We start from the raw sequence: 20,425 nt of genomic DNA, 5'->3' as shown, positions 1-20,425 counted from the left end.
CTCTTAATTACAATTATACCATTTTAACCTTATTGTTTGTCCTTTTATTTTAATTTCCTAAATACTATTTTGGCATTTCATTCCTACTCTACCCTCTATCACTCTTTATTAATTGTAACCCTAATTAAGCTTTTTAGTCTTTTGCATTTCATTTTGATGAGCTATATAAGCTCCTTTATTTGCTATCTTCTTCTTTATGAAGCTTGTTAAGGTTTTCAACCTTCAACAATGGGGAATCTATGATTTTCTACAGATTTAGGTCGTAAATCTGGGATTAACTCCTTCTAATCTAGTTAGAGAAGAACTATCTTTGTGGATTTAAGATTAAAATCCTCAAACCTGAAACCGATCCGTAACAAATAGCAATGTAGGCTTAATATTTATAAAATAGTATCAATTTAGACCTTAGTAATGGAACGTAAAACATCATTCGTATTGTTTCAATTTACAACCATCAACTATTTGTAATTGTTACTTTAAGTTCTGAAAAAAAAAATATCCCAATTATATGATGATATGTCAAGTTCCATTTTCAATACTTAAATTGATGATGTTTTATAAACGTTAAAGTGTTGTTTTATATATAAAAGCTAAATTTATACTCTTCTAAAAAACCTTAACCTATAATCCTTTTGGAAATGCAAGAGTGAAGTTTGAAAAGAAAGTATTCCAGAACATTCTTGTGAATTTTAGTGCTATTCACGTGTCATGACCAAGAGTAAATTGAGTTCTGTTCACTAAGATTTGAGCTTTATACTATATCCCTTTGTCTCAGAGCTATCTAGAAGAGTAGGAGTCACTTGTTCCAGAGATTAGAGAAGCTAGCAATCAAACACGTAAACCCCACGTGGCATCCGACATCACAGGTGCCGCCTACTCAACCGCCACATACTACGTCGGCTTTCTTCCTATATATATATAATTTTCAAAGTCCAACTAATTTCTCTATTTCCATCACCACCATTGACACCTTGAAATGATAAACTCTCTTGCTCTCTCTCTTATTTTCACTACTCTGTTAGCCGCTCAAGTATGGTCTCCAAACCCAGCACTGAAGCAGCAGGAGCAGCAGCAGCAGCAGCACAGCGAGGAAGATCAAGATGTCATTGTTGTTAAAGAAGGTCGCCGAGTTGTAGTTGTCGAATCTTACGACCAAAATGGCCACCACAATACCAAAGTCTTAATCTCTCCGCCGCTTGATCCCATTTCCACTATCGATGGAAAGTTCCCATCTGGCTATATGGAAAACGGTAAAGATACGATGAAACAAGGTATTTCTTCTTCCTTTGATCATAGTTCCCCAAAATCTGAAGACCGTGGCAGAGAAGCTCACAGTCCTGGCGAGCTTATCTGCGATGCACTTCACAGGCACAATTGCAAGCACAAGATGTCCAAAGTGCTCCACAAAGCCAAAGATAAAACTGCAGAGACGGCAAATGCAGGACTGGCTATGAAGATTGAGGCTGCTCATAAGGCCAAAGATACAGTAGAAGATGCCTATGGAAAGACCAAGGAGAAGGTGTCCGAAAAAGCCCATGAAGCTAAAGAAATAGCACAAGATACCTACGGAAAGGCGAGGGAAATGGCGTCCGAAAAAACCCATAGAGCAAAGGAAGTAGTAGAAGATACCTATGGGAAGGCGACGGAGAAGGCGTCTGAAAAAGCTCATGGAGCCAAAGAGGCAGTAGAAGATGTCTACGGAAAAGCGAGGGATACGGCGTCTGAAAAAGCCCATGGAGTCAAAGAAGCAGTAGGGAAGGTGAAGGATACAGCGTCTGAAAAAGCCCATGGAGCCAAAGAAGCAGTAGAAGATGTGTACGGGAAGGTGAAGGATACGGCTTCTGAAAAAGCCCATGGAGCCAAAGAAAAAGTAGAGGATGCTTACGGAGAGGTGAGGGATAGGGCGTCGGAGAAAGCCCATGGAGCCAAAGAAGCCGTGGAAGATGCCTACGGAAAAGCAAGAGATACTGTCTCGGAGAAAGTCCATGGAGCCGAAGAAGCCGTGGAAGATGCCTACAGAAAAGCGAGAGATACTGTCTCGGAGAGAGCCCGTGGAGTCAAAGAAGCAGTAGAAGATACCTACGGAAAGGGAAGGGATGCGGCGGATGAAAAAGCCCATGGAGCCAAAGAAGCTGTGGAAGATGAAAAAGCTCATGGAGCCAAAGAAGAATTAGAAGTTGCATATGAAAAAACAAAGGATTTCGCAGTGCATAAAGCTGATGATGTTAAAGAAACTACTGGAGAACCATTGAAGAAAACGAAAGGCACAGCTAAAAGCACAAAAGATTTATGGAAAACCATCCGTATAGATGCAGCAAGAAATGTATCAGAGCAAGTTGGGCACCTGAAAAATAGCACAGTGCGAGCAGGAAGGAGAATCTTTAGGGCTGTAAAGGGTGGAGTTAGTTATATGATTTGGGGAGAGTGGGTGGATATTTTGATGGGTGTGACGAGTTTGCTGGGTTTCTCCACAGCATATGGAATGGGTATGTGGGTAACATTCATATCAAGCCATGTTTTAGCTAGTTCGTTGCCGAGGCAGCAGTTTGGGTTGGTACAGAGCAAGATATACCCAGTGTATTTCAGAGCCATGGGTTTGTCTATAATAATGTCTCTGTTAGGCCATATTGGAGGGCATAGGAGCAAGGTGTTTTCCGGCGGCAAGGCTGAATGGTTACAAATCTGTAACTTGCTTGCTTCCCTTTTGGTGGTTTCTGTCAATGCTTTCTATTTGGAGCCTTTGGCTACTAAGGTAAATAGTTTTGGTGCTACTCAAATTAATATTTTTCAGCAGGTTACAAAATTCAATGAATGATTTTATGTAATGTAATGTGTAGGTGATGTTTGAGAAATTCAGATTAGAGAGGGAAGAAGGAAGAGGAGGAGAAGTCCAAGCCCCTGAAACAAGCAGGGCAGAGGAGGCAGTCACTCCGGAGACTCTGAGAGCCGCTGGAGTTGAAGCAGAGGAGGAAGAGCAACGGGAGATACGGGAAAAAATGACAAGAATGAACAAGAGGTTGAAGAGGCTAAATTCTTATTCAGCTTTCCTCAACATGCTTGTACTAATGGGTCTTTCTTGGCATTTGGTCGACGTAGCTCACTGCGTCCACAGAACCTGTTAAAAAGGGGCAAGGAGATTTTTTTGTTTTGTTTGGTTCCTGTTTTGTTGTTCATATTATTTTGCATTTAGACTGCATTTTGTAGAGGATTTACTTAGGAAAATTACAAGGTTAAATGTTTTTTATTGTGAGCACTACGAACAAAGAAATCAGTTTTAGTCGAGAAAAATTATAACGAATCAGTCCTGTGTGCAATGTTGTGTATGGCTAATCGTGATGTTTTATCTGACAACATTTTCAGATTGATCTTATTTAAAAGAACCCAAGCCAATGAACAAAATTAAAGGAGAACCTGAAAGCCAGTTCGCTCAACTCTAAACCACAATTGGTCTAGTTTTTTGCTGAGATCGATGCTTCCAATCTGCCCCTTTTAACATAATTCGTTATGTGAATGCATGTCCTTTAAAGAACTTAAATGGTGCAAATTACTATCATTTGCCTTCAGAAACAAATATTAGCAATTCAACTTTTGGAGTTCTCTTCCTCTCCAATTTCTATTTGATTTCAATTTCATTGTTCTAAGAAAAGGTTCTTGGTCCATTATATTCTTACCTTGTTTCGGGGGGCACTTGAATCTGTCAAGCACTTCCGAGACGGAGGGCCAAACATTTGCTGAAGATGACTGCTTACCAAACTAGCTTTCCTTCTTCATTTTCAACAAATTCATGCTTTTCGCATTTTCCTGGCCATGATAATTCAAAGATAATGTCACATATTAATATACATTAATATAAGATATATGACTGGGTTTAACTATATTAATATAAGATAGTTAATATAAGATATATGATTGGGTCTAACTATTAGTTTGAGCTTTTAGTTCAATCGGTTATCTTAGATATATTATTAATATAAGATATATGATTGGATCTTAACTATGATAAATAAGATTTCAATCCATGACAGATAAGACTGCAAGGGACTTGTAAACATAAGAATCGGTTATCAGACAATAAGATATATGATTAGATATTAATATATATCTATATAAGATATATGATTAGTTTTTAACCGATTGAATTCCATGACAGATAAGATTTCAATCACAGCAACTTGCAAGCATAGGAATTAGGACATACAACTTGCAAGCATAGGAATTAGGACATAAGGGTGAGAGTGTAGAAAATGGTAAAAGACGAGTGATCGAATGGTGAACAACCCATAATTAGGAACAGATTTCTAAGACAAGTGGCAACTGGAGACTTGTAAATTTGCTAGCTTTTTGCCCATGTTCTACATGCGCTAAGATGGCAGTATCTGGCAACTATTTCCAGCATTTAATATACTAAAAGGGCTAATAATCTTTATTTAGGCATAGTGGATAATGATTTGAATAAAGCCAATCTTGCTCATCCATCTTCTAGAAAAGCTGCTCGCTTGTGTCCATCTCATACTGCACATGTGCTAACATCAGAATAAGAAGTCCTCATTATCAATATAAGCAAGTTTCTTTATCACATAAAATTACTAGAACTAAAAGTATTCACCTAAAGGACAATAGATTTGTGAAGAAGTGAGAAATTATTACCTCAATAACTAAGCGTCTCATGAGTTCATCTCTGCAGCTCAAGTCAAATAAACCTCTGATAAATTTTGAAGTTACTCGGTCCTCTGGAACAACTGTTTACTGTACTGGTAACTTGTATCACTCATCTAAATTGAATGGTTCACTTGACCTAATCTAAATTTAAGCCAGGTTTCCCATAATTTTCTATATTCTCTGCTGAGATTGTTCTATCCCATCATCAGCTTAGAGACTTGACAGGTGCTGGCCCTCTTCCATCAGAGTTGAAATGACAGAATATGATCAGCCAGTTTCCATAAAATAAACCAAAATTCTGGCTCTCTAGAACAAGCTTCCCAGCATCAAAATCATTGTCATTTCAACAACCAATCAGAAAGACTGCTCATTATCCACAAAATCGGGTAGTCGTTGATTATAGCTTCAGTCGACAACGCAACACAGACAGTTTTTCTCAAGTTTATTGTGTTTTCTGACATTCATCATAATGCTTTTAGAAGTATCTGCATTTACAGATAGTGTGCCCACTTGCTTTCACGAGTAGGAGGAATCAGCCTTGGGCAAGTCGTTAAAAATTTCATCAAGACATTATTGAGTTTCAATACACTATTCCGAGACACTTATGCCCATGACTATTACACATCAACGGCACCCAGAAGAAATACCTGATGAAAAGGGCAAAATCATTGTCAGTAATTTTAACCTTAATAGACATTACAATGTAACCTTGCATTGGGAGAAAGAAAGCAATTAACTAAAGCATTCTTATAACTGAATTATGGAGGTCTATGACATACCTACACCAATGCAGTGTCCGAAAAATGGAGGTCCAAAATTGTCGACATGTGATTTAATGTTGATTATGACACAAGAAGGCATTCAAATGGCATAATAAATGGATAAGATGATGGCGAAGTCACTTCTCATATAATTCCATCCAAACACAGTTTCAACATGGTTTCTAATTCTACACTTCCATGACTTCCCTGCCTTCAATTTCCATTTTTCTCAGCCTATCCCAAGTCTTCTACCTGCAATCTTTCTCTTTAGCAACTCCTGCGCAGAAACTGAAATTTTTTGTTAGCTTACTACGATCACCAGTAATCTTTGCAAGAACAAGAGCCTTCCGTGACATGATGGAAACGAAGTGGATCTCTAAGAATTATGTCTCTTCTTTCCACTTTCGAGATCATACTATGATCACCAGTAATCCTTGCAAGAACAAGAGCCTTCTCTGAAATGATGGAAACGAAGTGGATCTCTAAGAATTATGTCTCTTCTTTCCACTTTCGAGATGAGCTTCATCGTTGTATGACAATCAACACAGACTCTCAAATTTTTCATCACCTTCACAGGAGCTGATGGCGGCAAACTAATTATACCAAAAGTCACAGCTAGCTTTTCACTGTGGTAATTCACCACTGAGGTTCCCTTGACCTCTGCTTCAGGCGTTCTGGAATATATTTTCTGAACTTTTTTATCAACACAACCTAATTTTCTTATCTTTTGTAACATTTCTTCCAATGTTCTATAAATTACTTGGCTTAAAGGGTGAGAAATATCACCGGCCACAAAAGAATGGATGTTGTTTCCTACCTCAATCCAACTCTGACCAGGTTCTTTCTTAATTCCTTGATTTTTCATTACTTCTCTGACTTCTGTGGCAGGCAATTCCATTCCTGCATCCATGTAAATGTTGTAAAGAAGAACATGTGATGAAGATTCCTGAGGTTCAAGCTCAATTACTTTATCTGCAACACGTTTCCCTATGATAGTGTCTTTATAAATCCTGCAAGCACTCAGCAATGCTCGCCACATCACTGGATTGTCTTCAAAACCTGAGTTCAAAATGAAAATTTCTGCATCCAGCAGCTTTCCAGCACGACTCAGGAGGTCAACAACACAGGCACAATGCCTTACATTAGCTTTCATGCGATAATCTTTCCACATGTTCTCATAATATCTGCCATCAAGAAAGAAAGAGAACCATCACCAAAAATGGATGTATAAAATATCTGAATGAAGAAAGCCTTCATACAAGAAACAAACCTAACTAGCTGGTTTACAAAAAATATAAGTCATAAAGTTCTGAAATTCCATTGATCTTAATTATCATAATAATATGCTTGAGAAGTTTTATTTTATCCAAAATATGTTTGATTCATTGCTCAAATTTTGCAAGGTTAATCTCAAAAAAGAGTAGTTGCTAACATTCACATCCTAGCTCTACTGACAATGATTCTGATACTTGAAAGCAGACATGCCTGTTCAAGAGATTATGCAGATTTGCATCATTTTTCACCATAAAACTTAAAAAGCCATGGAAGGGAAAAAAGTGGTTCTGCTTTCGTACCTTAGTCCTTCCTCTACAAGCCCTCCATGGCTACAAGCGGTTAAAACTCCAAGATATGTGATAGGGTTTGGAGGAATTCCACAGCTCTTCATCAATTCAAAGAGGTCCAACGCATCCTTCACACATCCATGTTGCGCATTGCTACTGATCATCACAGACCAGGAAACCACGTCAGGATTCTGTACCTGTTCAAATGTCATCTTAGCAGAATCTATGTTGCCAGACTTTGCATACATGGAAATCTGCGAGTTTTTGACAATCGTGAAAAGTTCAATTCCAGTCTTTATAGCATATCCATGGAGTTGCTCCCCAGACCTTTCTGCAGCCAAATCCGCACAAGCGCTCAACATTGATGATATTATGAACTCATCTGGTTTCATTCCTGAGGCCAGCAGTTCATAAAACAGAGTTGAGGCTCTCTCAAATTGACCATTGCGAGCATAACCAGCAATCATGGAAGTCCATGAAATAATATCTAACTTTGGAGTGGAACTAAAGCATTTCAACTGATCGTCAGTTGAACCCACCAAGGAGTACATATCAATAAGTGTGCTTCCAATAAACTCATCAGTTTGAAGGTTGTTCTTGCAGATAAGAGCATGAATTTGCTTTCCATACTCAAATGATCCTACGCAGTTGCAAATTTTGACTATAGTTGAGAATGTAAAATTTGAAGGTTTTATTCCCTGCCTCCGCATCTGAGAGAAAACATTAAAAGCTTCATATACATATTCTTTATCACTAGCCTCAATTTCGATGAATCCTGCAATCATGGCATTATACATCACAACATTTTGGTTAGGAATCATTCTGAAAATTCGAATTGCATCTTCCAAATGCCCATTTTTTGCATACATATCAAGCAATGCAGTGCCAACGACAACATCAAAATCCAGACTAAGTTTGACTGCATATCCATGAAGTGTTCTACCATATTGCATCATACTAATAAGATTTAAACATGACTTCAATGCACTTCCAAGTGTAAAAGCATTAAAACGTGTTCCATTTTGATGCATTTTGTTTAATAATTTCAACATTTCCTCATATTTACCAAGTCTGACATACCCCGAAATCAAAGAATTCCAAGAGACTTCATCCAACTCATTAGAATACTCAAACAAAACCCTTGCCTGTTCAACTCCCCCGCATTTGCAATACATATCAATAAACAAATTGGTAAAAAAAACTTGCTGGGATAACCCCCAAACAATAGCCATAGCATGAATTACTTGACCTAACCCAAGGTGCTTGGTTTGACCACAAGCAGTTAGCACAGCAGCATAACTGAACTTATCAAGCTTCAAACGAACCATGTTAGCTTCACTAAACATGCTAATGGCATTGTCATAAGAACCAACCTCCGCATACCCAGAAATTAAAAGATTATAAGAAATCACACTTCGTTCAGGCATTCTATCAAACAGCTTTCGAGCTGTCCCCATCTCACGAAATTTACAATACATATTAAGAAGATTATTGAGCAGGAAGAGGCAGGGATTGAAGGCAGTTTTTATAATATGGGCATGAGCAACCTTGCCATGGACTAGAGACCCAGATTTGGCAGAAAATTGCACCAGTTTTGTGTAGGCAACAGAGTCCAGAAAGAATTTGTTTGCAAACATAGTATAATGGAGGGGATAATATAACGTTACAGATGGAGGGAATGCAGAGAAGAAAATTTGAATTGAATGAGGGGGAAAGGAAGGAAGTTCCGCAGTTGAGGGTTGCACGCTTCAACGACGAAGTAGCATGCTATTTTATTGGGTTAAACGCAAAAATAACCATGATGTTTTGGGTAGAAGCAAATTTATCTCTAATGTCCAAAATGGTGCGATTTTACTCATAATATTAGAAGTCAATAGCAATTTTATTCGTAACATTGATAGTTTGGGTCAATTTGAGAAATAATTCATCAAACTTTCTCAATTGTGAATTTTATCATCTACATTTCATACATACGTTATTTTATCAGTAACAAATCACAAACATATATTGAGATATGAAAAAATAAAAATAAAATATATACTGTACGAATTAGATAAAAAAATTCAAAAAAATCATCAAATTTATAAATATTAATCTTCAATTCTATTATTAAATTATAAAAAACATGAAATATTTGTTAGAACTAACTGATATGGAATTTACGCAGAATAAAGAATAAAATATCTGTGATTTATAACAGTGTCTGAAATTGACCCAAATTATCAAGGTTAGGGGTAAAATTGTTATTAGCTACCAATGTTATGAGTAAAATTGCATCATTTTAAACATTATGGGTAAAATTACTCATGACCCAAAATGTTAGAGTTATTTTTATACCTTCACCCTTAAGTATTTGATTTTGTTAGTTAATGGATAACAACTAAGATTTTATTGTTTTCTTCTAATATCTTATTGTTGCATTATAAGCATATAAAAATGTCATTAATCTATACTTTTAAGGTGCGCATAACATCGACATATTCAATAAAATTCTTAGCACCATGTTTTGTTATTAATTTCTTTTATATTTTTCTCAAAGAATCCCAACAATTGGTATCAGCGCTTGTGACTATTTGAAACAAAACTCGACCATGGCTTCCGAAAAATGAACAAGTGGTTGAAGGAATTTCTGCAAAATTGAAAATTACTCAGTATGGTCATTGTGAGAAGCATGATCAAGAAGAAAAAAATTGTTGGCATAAGGAGAAGTTCTAGCGTTTCAAATTCAAAAAGTTACAGAAGGAAATGTCAATTTGACATGTGTTGTTAATGAATAATTAGTATTTTAATTTTGGAGAGAAGTGCTCTAATTAATAATTGAAGGTCGGTGAGAAGTGCATCGAGAAGCCATTTACGTTGAGAAGTGTACTGAAAAGCCATTTGCGGGGAGAAGTGTTTCGATTAGAAGATGATGATGGGAAGTACATCATATGTAAAAAAAACTTTGAATCAAGAGGGAATGTTGAGATTTTGATTTTTGATTCAAAGTTATTTTTGACCAAGTCTAGTTTAGTGGTTTCTAAAAATAAGTATTTGATTTTGTTAGTGGGATATTAGTGGATAACAAATAAGATTTAATTGTTTTCCTCTAATATCTTCTTATTGCATTATAAACCTATAAAAAAGTCATTAATATGTACTTTTAAGATGCACAGAAATTGACAGATTCAATAAAATTCTTAGCACCATGTTTTGTTATTAATTTCTTTTATACTTTTTTTCAAAAAAATCCCAACAATAAGAGCATCTGCAATAATACGGGCGACCATTCACTTGACACGCAACATTATATGATTAGTTAACTAAACTTTACAATCACTCAATCATATATATATATATATATATATATATATATATATATATATATATATATATATATAGATAGATAGATAGATAGATAGAAAGATAACTGAAAAAACAGAAATAGAAGGAAATGAAATTACGAGGCAATGAGCCTCAAGCAAGGCCTACCTACAAGATCTTCCTGAAGAAGAGGAGAAATCATTGTAGGAGCTAACTGCAGAATTGAAATATTAGGCACATGATCGAGAGATGAATTGACAAGAGAATCTGCACACTTATTGCACTTCATGTAAATGTGGCACACAACTAAATGCTCGAACTTAGATACGAGAGCCTTAATACCACGAATCAAGGCACATGCCGGGTGGTGCAAAGGCGTACTTGAGTTAACAAGCTTTACCACTGAAAGATTATCTGACTCTACAATCAGCAGACTACAATTTGATTTAATCGCCAAAGCCAAACCAGTGCGGATACCCCACAGCTCTAGTGTCAAAACATCGTCCTGGCCCACATTTTGTGTAAACCCCCAAACCCAATTAACCGAACTATCCCGAAGCACTCCTCTTGAGCCAATTAAACTTGTCGAACTAGAAGCCGCTCCATCCATATTAAGTTTAAACAAGCCCCTCATTGGTTTCTGCCACTGAGTTCAAACAGTTTGCCTAATACCCCGGCCTGTCAACCTCGGCCAAACATCCCAGGCCACTACAGCTCCCTCCATCGCCCTATGAGTCAATGCGATTCGATCCCCGGAGATACCAACCCCGTTACAGAAGACCCCCAAGTTTCGCCAGGACCATAGCTTATGCACCGTAACCGTAAAAACCATATTCCAGTTCAGAACACCAAACTTTTTATCAAGCCCCATAGCACATTCGCTAAACCACAACTCCCTCGCCACACCGAAGAAATAGTGCCATGATCCCGGTGGCAGGAGGCCCTGCCAAACTCTCTCACTCTCCAGACAGTCCCTAAGAATATGAGTAAGGGACTCTGATACCCTGTGACAAATGGGACAAATATCCTCCTCACTCAAATGCCTCCTTTTCCGTTCCCAATTAGTCAGTAACCTATTATGGAGACACAAGCAAAGGAACATCCGGATATGTTGAGGGACTTTAATCTTCCAAATATTTTCAAACCGAGAATCAGCCTCAGTTCCTCCACGTTCAGAGAGAATAAAAGGATACGCATCTTTACAATAGAAATTACCATTTGCAGAACCCATCTCGGTATGTCCCGTATGTCGGAGTCCCGAGCCGTAAGAATGCATCTCAAACGAAGCAGAGATCTCCACATCTAAATAGTGCTCAATCTTTTCCCAATTCCAACTACCACTAGCATCAAACACATCGCTCACACACCATTAGAGGTCTTCTTTTGCCATTATAGTCACAACCAAGTCCCGAAGGAAGATAGTCCCCAACCACTTATCATTCTAGAAAGACGCAGTCCTCCAATCCCCAGTACTCTAGACTAGCCCATGCAAGAAAATGTCAAACACTGATTGTAAGCTTCGGCAAATATGTGATCGGTGAGTAGAAACTGATTTTGTACCCCTAAACATTAGGTCGTTCCTATACTTCATGGCCAGAACCTTGACCCATAGGGAGTATGATTCTTTCCAAACTCTCCACAAGAGCTTTAGTAGAAGAACCGTATTTGTATATGTTGATTTCCTTAGTCTTGTACCACCACAATTCTTCAGTTTACATACCGAATCCTAATCAACTAAATGTAGTTTATTATTTTCACCAGTGCCACTCTATATGAAGGAACGATTGCTTTTGTCAATCTTACGCAAACCCTTTAAGGAGCATATTCATTTACATCACACGATTGGCAACCGTTGAAGTGATTGACTGCACAAGGATAATTCTACCCGCCAATGAGAGATTATTAGCTTTCCACGCCCCCATTCTGGTATTAATATTGTCAACCGTATCTCTGAAGGTGTTTTTATCCAATTGACCGCCTAAAAGTGGAACCCCAAGATACTTTCCCAAACAATTCGTTAATGGGACAGAGCACGAAGAGCTCAACCTACGAGCTATGCTATTAGAAACATTTTTTGAAACCATCATTCTTGATTTCTGAATATTAATTTTTTGACTAAACAAAGCACAAAACTCATTTAACACCTACATAAACCCACTGATGTGCTCTAAATCCGCCTCAAGAAAAAACAGGACATCATCTGCAAAAAAAAAAAAAAAGATGACTAATCTCCAGACTCCAGCGAACAAGCTTGATCGGTTTGATTTTTTTAAAATTAATAGCATGTTTGATCATATGGTCCAACCGAGCCATACAAAGGACAAATAAGTATAGGAAAATTGGGTCACCCTGACGAATCCCATGTGATGGACAAAAAGACGAGGTAGTCTCCCCCATTAATGGCAACCTGCATCGAACTCAATTGCACACATTGGTCAATGATTTGACACCAGTATTCCGGAAACCCTGTAAGTGGAGTAGTACCCGACAAAAAATGCAAGTCGGCCTTGTCATAAGCTTTCTCCATATCAATCTTAAGAGCCACCAGTCCTTTCTTCCCTTTATTCACTGGCATCAAATGAACGACCTCCTGAGCAATAACCACATTATCAAAGTTCTGTCTTCCCGGGATAAAACTACATTGTGTAGAATCAATGATTTGAGGCAGGATATCCTTCAGTCTACTCACAATAATCTTCGTCACAATCTTATATAGGACATTACACAGACTAATAGGCCTATAATGAGCAAAATTTCTTAGGTCCGCCACCTTCTGGATAAGGATGAGAAGAGTTTAGTTCACTTGTTCAATAGAACGGGATCTAGCAAAAATATCCATGACAAAAGTTGTCACATTTGTTCCCACCACTGTGCAATGTTTATGATAGAAACTAGCAGGTAACACATCCACCCTAGGGGCCTTACTACCTCCCATACCAAAAGCCGCAGTACGAACCTACTCCTGAATTACAGGGCGGAGGAAGTTTCGAAAAGTAAATATCTTAAAGAATCCAATATATATTCGTGGGTTCAATTCGGTTCCATACGAATGGAGAAATAGTTTTTGGAAGTTAAAGCACATGTTTAAAACATGTGTAATTTTTAGTTAAGTTAGTTGTTATTCCTATTATAGCTCTAACTAACTTAATTAACCGTAATTTTAGCAACTATAAACTGAAATTAAGGGAAGTTAGGTAGTTAGTTGAGTGAAATTGGGTATAGTTGCAATTAATTACTTGTTCAACAAGCCCATCAACTATAAATAGAGGTCACTTCTCCTCATTCAAAAAGACACATCCAACACAATCTACACTTAACAACTACTTAAGTCTTTTTCTTGGGTTCCTTGCCTTGCATTTTCAAGTTCCTCAGCTCTAAGTGGGTAGTTTTTAGCTTCCTTTCTTTAGTTTGTCCATTCTAAGTCCGATTTTTAGAGCTTTTGTTGCTCAAAGTTCATTTTCTGCATTTTGTTCATCTTCGATACATTCTGTCCAACAATCTCCATGGCTTTATTTCGACCTTATAAAGTCTGTTTTAGTCTAAAATTTTACTTTATTATCATTTACAACATTCTAAATTTAATTCTTAGCTTTCATTTGCTCCATTCTATGTTTGAAAACTCATTTTATAGCAAATTTTTGTCTCGATTTGTTTTTGTTTTCAACAAACCGAAAATCTGATTCCTTTTGGATTTTTTTACCAAGCTAATTCAATCTCAAGTCATTTTTCTTGTCTCTTTAAACGTCGCTTCAAGATTTTTAACCTCGTTATTAAACCCGAAATTAATCGTTGTGAATTGTTCCCAATTTCAAGCTTTAATTATCTAAACATCTAATTCACTTACGTTCACACATCCGATCGTCCATTCAAATCTCTCTCACGTTCGTGGAATCCATACCGATTTCAGTCCAACACCCGTCAAAGCTAGCCATTTATTGGCTTTAAGTTTGTTGTTTCAATATGTCTTTCAATTTTATTATTAGAATTTTAATTTCATTGTTTCGATTTCGTATTCCAATTTCCATTTTGTTCACATTTTTTTAGATTCAACATCCACATTTGATTTAACTATTTTTGTGATAGATATAAATTTAATTGTAATTGCTCATATTTCATCAACATATATGTAATTAACTCATTTCATATCAATGAAATGGACGTTTTCTCAAATTAGCTTGTCAATTTTGTATTTAAATTACCTTTATTTAACTTGTGTTAGCTATGAATTATTTAGTAAAACTTTTATAGTGGCACTAAGAAGCTAAGAGTGGTTATTTTAATCCTTGCATCCCCCGACAATCATTTTGTTTAGAATTGAAATTTCTCCCTTTAACTCTCCTTTCTGGCACACCACATTTAATCCACATATGATAAGGTTATAATTAGTAATATCTATAAAAATATCGCTAATAATTATAAATGATCTTTTTTTTTGGTAGGAAAGGAAAGAAAAAAACAAACAAAACCGCTTAACCCGGGATCAGCCTGGGAAAGCTGACCCCCACCAAATCATCCAAGATCAGGGACGAAATGAACAGCGGAGGAGAAGAAAAGGTTGAGAGACCCAACATCCTTGTATGACCTTCAACCGCAAGACGGTCCGCTACCCGATTTTGCTCCCTATAAATATGGCCGAAGCTAAGAAAATCAAAGGAAGAGCAAATCCTTCTGATACCTTTGATTAAATTTTGGCTATTCAAGCAAATAGCATTATTCTCCGAGATCATTTTGACAGCTTCAAGGTTATCAGATTCCACCAGAAGCTTCTTCACCCCCAGATTTTTAGCTAGCCTAAGGCCAGAAAAAATCCCCCAAAGCTCTGCAGAAAAGGACGATCCCATGCCCAAATTCTGAGAGAAACCAGAAACCCAACCACCACTATCATCTCTCAGAACCCTTCCCGCGGCAATTCTCCCGTCCTTTAGACAAGAGCCATCAGTGTTTAGCTTAACCACACCTTCACTAGGCCTACACCAGTCTAAGAGATGGGCTTCTTTCCTCTAAATAGCCCTAGCCAAGGGATCCTCAAAGAAGCTATCAACCAAGGTGCAAATCTTTTTGGAAAAGAAATAAAAAACATTAGGCAAAACAACCGTTTCTCCTCCAAAAATCTCCTCATTTCTCCATTTCCAAATCTGGTGGCAAACCACCACAAATAAGAGAACACCATTCTTCAAATCAGCCAAAAGTTTCCCATTAATCCTATCCACAAACCAATCAATCTCAGAGTGGGATAAAAATGTAGACAGCACCTTTATAGGGAGAACTTTCCTCCAAACCTCTTTACTTTTCTCACAATCTCTGAGAGCATGGCACAAAGTTTCTTTATGACCTCTGCATCTGCCACAAGCTCCAGACTCCACCAAATGCCTCATTATCCTATCAGAATTAGTAAGCAACCTATTTTTAACCCCTAGCCATAGGAAGCTTCTAATACGGTAAGGCACTTTTAAGGCCCAAATCGTCTTCCACACCTCTGGGTGCACAGTATCCAACTCCTGATAGAATGCCTGAAAAGCCGATTTACAAGAAAAAGCCCCATTGTTCGTCAAAGACCAACAGTAACTATCCCTGTCTTCCTCCTTACTACTAATCTGAACTCCTCTAATTCTCAGGAGTGATTCCAGACTGAGGTAAGAATCAAACTTAGACCAAATCCAATCACCCTCAGAATCCACCACATCTGCAATCCTCCAGTTCTGAATTTCTAAAGGCGGTAAAGACTCACAAACCTCCAATAAAGGCTTTTTACCAATCCATATATCATTCCAAAAGCTAATAGTTTTACCATTACCCACATTCCACCCAATCCCAGAGCAAAATTCAGCAAATACAGCACTCAGGCCTTTCCAAAGAAAGGAACAATTAACCACTCTATCCTTAGGACGCCCAAAAACCTTATCCTTTCTATACTTACCGCATAATAATTGAACCCAAAGAGCTGAAGGAAGTTGCCACATTCGCCACAGAAGTTTCATTAATAAAACTTTATTATTATCTCTGGCTTTCCTAATGCCGAGACCTCCCATATCCTTAGGTTGACAAACCTCATTCCAAGGAACTAGGTGAATCTTCCTCCCCTCCTCAGCTTCCCCCCACAGGAACCGACGATTAATTTTATCAAGATCTTTGACAACAGGCTCAGGCAGACGACAAGCCTGCATAATATGATTAGGAGTCGCACAATTGACAGACTGAACCAAAGTAAGGCGGCCCGCAAGAGAGAGAGTCTTAGCTTTCCAAATGGCACACTTCTTATTGGTTTTATCCAAAGTATCCTTAAAAGAAGCTTTCGAAACTCTTTCACTATGGAGGGGAATCCCCAGATACTTCCCCAGAGAATTAGTCAGAGGAATTCCAGACAAATCACTCATCCTTTTGCAGGCTCTCTGGTTCATATTCTTAGAACACATCATCCTGGACTTCTGGATATTAAGCTTCTGACCAGAGGCAGTTCAGAAACAATCAAGAATATCCATAATTACACTTAACTGCTCCTCATTACCTTCCACAAAGATCAAAACATTATCTGCAAAGAACAAGTGAGTAACCTGGGGACAGAATTTATTGATGGACACCGGGTGGAATTTCCCATTACCAACAGCTTCTTGGATAAGGTGAGTCAGTCTTTCCATTGCAATAACAAATAAGAAAGGGCTCATAGGGTCCCCTTGACGGATACCCCGGGAAGGAGAAAATTCTTCCGACATATCCCCATTGATCAAAACTTGAAAAACAGGAGACGAAATGAAAACCTCAATTAATCTCCTACAGTTATCACGAATCCCTGCTCTCTTCAGACTATCAAGAAGGAAACTTCAGTTTATGCGATCATAAGCTTTCTCCAGCTCCAACTTCAGAGCCACAATACCCCTCTTCCCCTTTTTGATCTTCATGGAATGGACCATCTCCTGGGCAATGACCACATTATCCATCATTTGTCTACCAGGAACAAAGCTTCCTTGATTCTGGCTAATGATATCAGAAAGAATACAACGGAGTCTATTGGCCACAATTTTAGTAATAGCTTTATATAGAACATTACAAAGACTAATAGGCCTAATTTGTAAGAAGGAAGACGGCTTCTCAACTTTAGGAATCAGAACTAGAAGAGTTTTGTTCACAAGCCCAATATCCTGAGATCCATTAAAAACTCCTTTTATAAAGCTATAAATGCCTTCCTTAACAACCTCCCAGTGCTTATGATAAAAACCAGCAGGCAGACCATCAACTCTAGGAGCTTTAGTAGCCCCAATGCTAAAAATAGCTTGATCAATTTCTTTCTGGGAAATAGGATGGAAGGCTTCCAGATTTTTATCATCTCCCAACATGGGAAAAGTAGAAATAGTCTGAGCTTTATCCAGATCCATAAGGTCCTCTTTGAATAACTCTTTATAGAAACTAAGGGCCAAGTGACGAATGTCTTCATCCTCATAAACCCACTCTCCATTTGAGTCTTTAATAGCATCAATCCTATTGTTTTGTCTTCTAATAACAGTAGAGAGATGAAAATACCTGGTATTCCGATCCCCATCTTTAATCCAGGCTTTCATAGATTTTTGAAACCAAAGTAACTCTTCCTGTCTAAGCACAGCTTCCAACTCCTTCTGAAGGGATCTGAGGAGACCATCCAACCTATGATCAAAACTAACCTCCAAACTACGATGAATGCCCTCAATTCTACTCAATAATTTATTCTTTCTCCTAATAATATGACCAAAGACGTTCTTATTCCACCCCAAAACATTTTGTCTAAAGCCCTCAACAGCTTGTAAGACATTAGAATGAGGCTTCCAATTCTCTTGAACAAAGTTTTTAAACTCAGGACGAGATTCCCAAGCCACCTGATACCTAAACGGTCTCTCCCCCTAGGCCGATTACCTCTCACCAGCCTGACTAAGATAAGACAGTGATCCGAGTGTCGGAAGGGGAGATTCAACACAGACACTTCAGGAAACCTAGTTTGAGCTGAAACGTTGGCATAAACTTTGTCTAAACAAACAAAAGTACTATTTCGCTTCCAAGAAAACTTAAGGCCAGCGGCACCCAGATCAGAAAGCCCACATAAATCCATACTTTGCTTATGATTGAGGCAACGATTAACATAGTGATTCGCACCCCCTCTCTGATCACTTATAAGGGAAATATCATTAAAATCACCAGCCACAAACCAAGACTCAGTCATACTAACACTCATAGAATAAAGAACCTCCCAAAGCCGTTTTCGATTAGCCAGGACATGATCAACATAAACAAAGGTAATAAAGAAAGGTTTATTATCAGGAAAACTCACTTTACTATGAATAAACTATTTATCCATACTAACGATATCAAAATGGACTCGATCTGGCGTCCAGAAAAGCCAAATCCCGCCAGCCCGGCCAGTAGCCTCCGATCTAACACAATTCCAATTCCTAAACTTTTTAACCACCTCATCTGCTTTAACTCCACTAATCTTAGTTTCCATTAAAGCAAAACAAGAAGGATTAAACTGTTTAATTAAATCTTTAACATGGATACGGGTAGCCTTGCTAGCCGCACCTCTAACATTCCAAACCAACAAATCAATAGAAAGGAGGAATACTGACCCACCCATTACCCTAAACCAGGTATTTATTTGAGGCTCCTGAGAGCCTCGTAGAGGTACCAGCAGGTCCCCTCTTATCCGACAAATCCATAGAACTATGGACAATTTTCTGTTTACCCGTTGGCTTTTTCATACTAATTTTGTTGACACCCATAGCCTTTCCAAAATTGGGTAAATTACATACGTGGTGTACAACCTTTACCCATTTTCACACTTTGGTGTACAACCTTCAATTTTGCACACTAAAGTGTACAACCTTTTGGTGACCTCCCACTAAAGTGAACATCAGGTAATTGTGACCGGTCAACCCAAAGTCAACGCGCCACATCACCATTTTGACTCCTCTAAAAGTCAAAAAATGACCCATTTAATATGAAATTATTTTTGTACCCTTTATTCTTTATATAATTGTTGGGGTTTAGTGTCCTATAGACAATTGTTGCAGGATACAAACTTAATGTAAATGAATTGTTCTTTATATCATTTGTTTTAATAAGATATATGTTTTATAACTATATAAAGGCAATCCCTTTTAAGCACTAAATAAAGTCTAAATAAAAGGAAATCCGTAAGTTTGTTTAAAGTGATTATAAAGTGTTTATACAAGCATGAAGTGAGACAAAACTTTATAATAAACTAATAAACTTAAAACCACCCCAAGTCAAGTGATATGTTTAGGATTGATATATCACTGTTGAGACTTGTATGTAACAATGTCTTCTGTCCGATAGAAAGCTGATCTCACAAGCTTCATATATATAGATATCTGGACAGTTACATAGATCCGATGAAACGTCGTTCATTAGGATTGGGGATCCGATTTGAGATAACAGGATGGGTAGATTCATCCTTGTCACCTGTTCATCTCATTGGTATTAATAGGTATAACTAATCCTCAGACTCAAAGGAATGTTAATTGGTCATCCTGAATTACTGAATGTGAGACTTTGATCCTGCGGTCCCACGATCCTTAACAGAGATGACTCTGGGGTGTGAACTACAAAGGTTGGGTGTCACAGGAGGTAATTTCAGGGTAGTTATACATTGGATTGAGCATTTATCACTCCCGATTAATAGGAGATACATCCAAGGATCGCTTGTGGAAGACTCGACTCTAAATCCTTGCAAGGTGATAGCTTAAGAGTAAGAAATACAGATTTCACTTAACCTATCTTTTTGAGTTGACTCGGCCTATACAAGTAAAACGAACGTCTCGCTATATGTGACTTGACATCACCCATAGTCATAAGATTCAGTTCAAGGATGTAGTTGATAAAGGATCGAATTATACCGTAACTAATATGGAAGGGTTAACGACAGAATCAACCTGTCTTCTTAACGGACTCTAGGGGAATGATTACAGACTTGCCAATAACGTACTCAGTACATCATTCCGTTATGCAAGGATTAAATATAATTCTTGAAGAAATTAATTTAATAGTTGCATACGGCCATAAGTAGTAAGAACCTAATGGATCACACATAAGACTTGGAACCAAAAGAGAGATGGATGTCATTAATAGATGGAAGCCCAAATGAGCCCAGTAAGGCCC

The 20,425-nt window shown here is 37.7% G+C and overlaps 2 protein-coding genes across 3 annotated transcripts; one reads left to right on the top strand and one right to left on the bottom strand.

Annotated features, from left to right (window-relative positions):
- The first annotated feature begins 935 nt into the window (after positions 1-935).
- On the top strand, positions 936-3,298 carry LOC136235529 (uncharacterized). Its single transcript, XM_066025244.1, has 2 exons — positions 936-2,752; positions 2,838-3,298. Exons 1-2 carry the CDS (start codon positions 977-979, stop codon positions 3,120-3,122), a joined length of 2,061 nt encoding a protein of 686 aa, XP_065881316.1. The 5' UTR covers positions 936-976; the 3' UTR covers positions 3,123-3,298.
- A 125-nt stretch (positions 3,299-3,423) lies between these two features.
- LOC136235528 (pentatricopeptide repeat-containing protein At3g13880) lies at positions 3,424-8,732 on the bottom strand. 2 transcript variants are annotated; one of them, XM_066025242.1, is made up of 4 exons: positions 6,995-8,732; positions 5,439-6,604; positions 4,648-5,306; positions 3,424-3,801 (listed from the first exon to the last, which is right to left on the bottom strand). In XM_066025242.1, exons 1-2 carry the CDS (start codon positions 8,617-8,619, stop codon positions 5,842-5,844), a joined length of 2,388 nt encoding a protein of 795 aa, XP_065881314.1. In that variant the 5' UTR covers positions 8,620-8,732; the 3' UTR covers positions 3,424-3,801; positions 4,648-5,306; positions 5,439-5,841. The 2 variants fall into 2 exon arrangements, with proteins under 2 accessions (XP_065881314.1, XP_065881315.1); XM_066025243.1 differs by lacking the exon at positions 3,424-3,801 and adding an exon at positions 4,366-4,512.
- Positions 8,733-20,425: the final 11,693 nt, after the last annotated feature.

Source organism: Euphorbia lathyris, chromosome 7, assembly GCF_963576675.1.
Source record: "Euphorbia lathyris chromosome 7, ddEupLath1.1, whole genome shotgun sequence".
NCBI classification, from domain to species: domain Eukaryota; kingdom Viridiplantae; phylum Streptophyta; class Magnoliopsida; order Malpighiales; family Euphorbiaceae; genus Euphorbia; species Euphorbia lathyris.
This window is presented reverse-complemented; position numbering and strand designations above follow the sequence as displayed.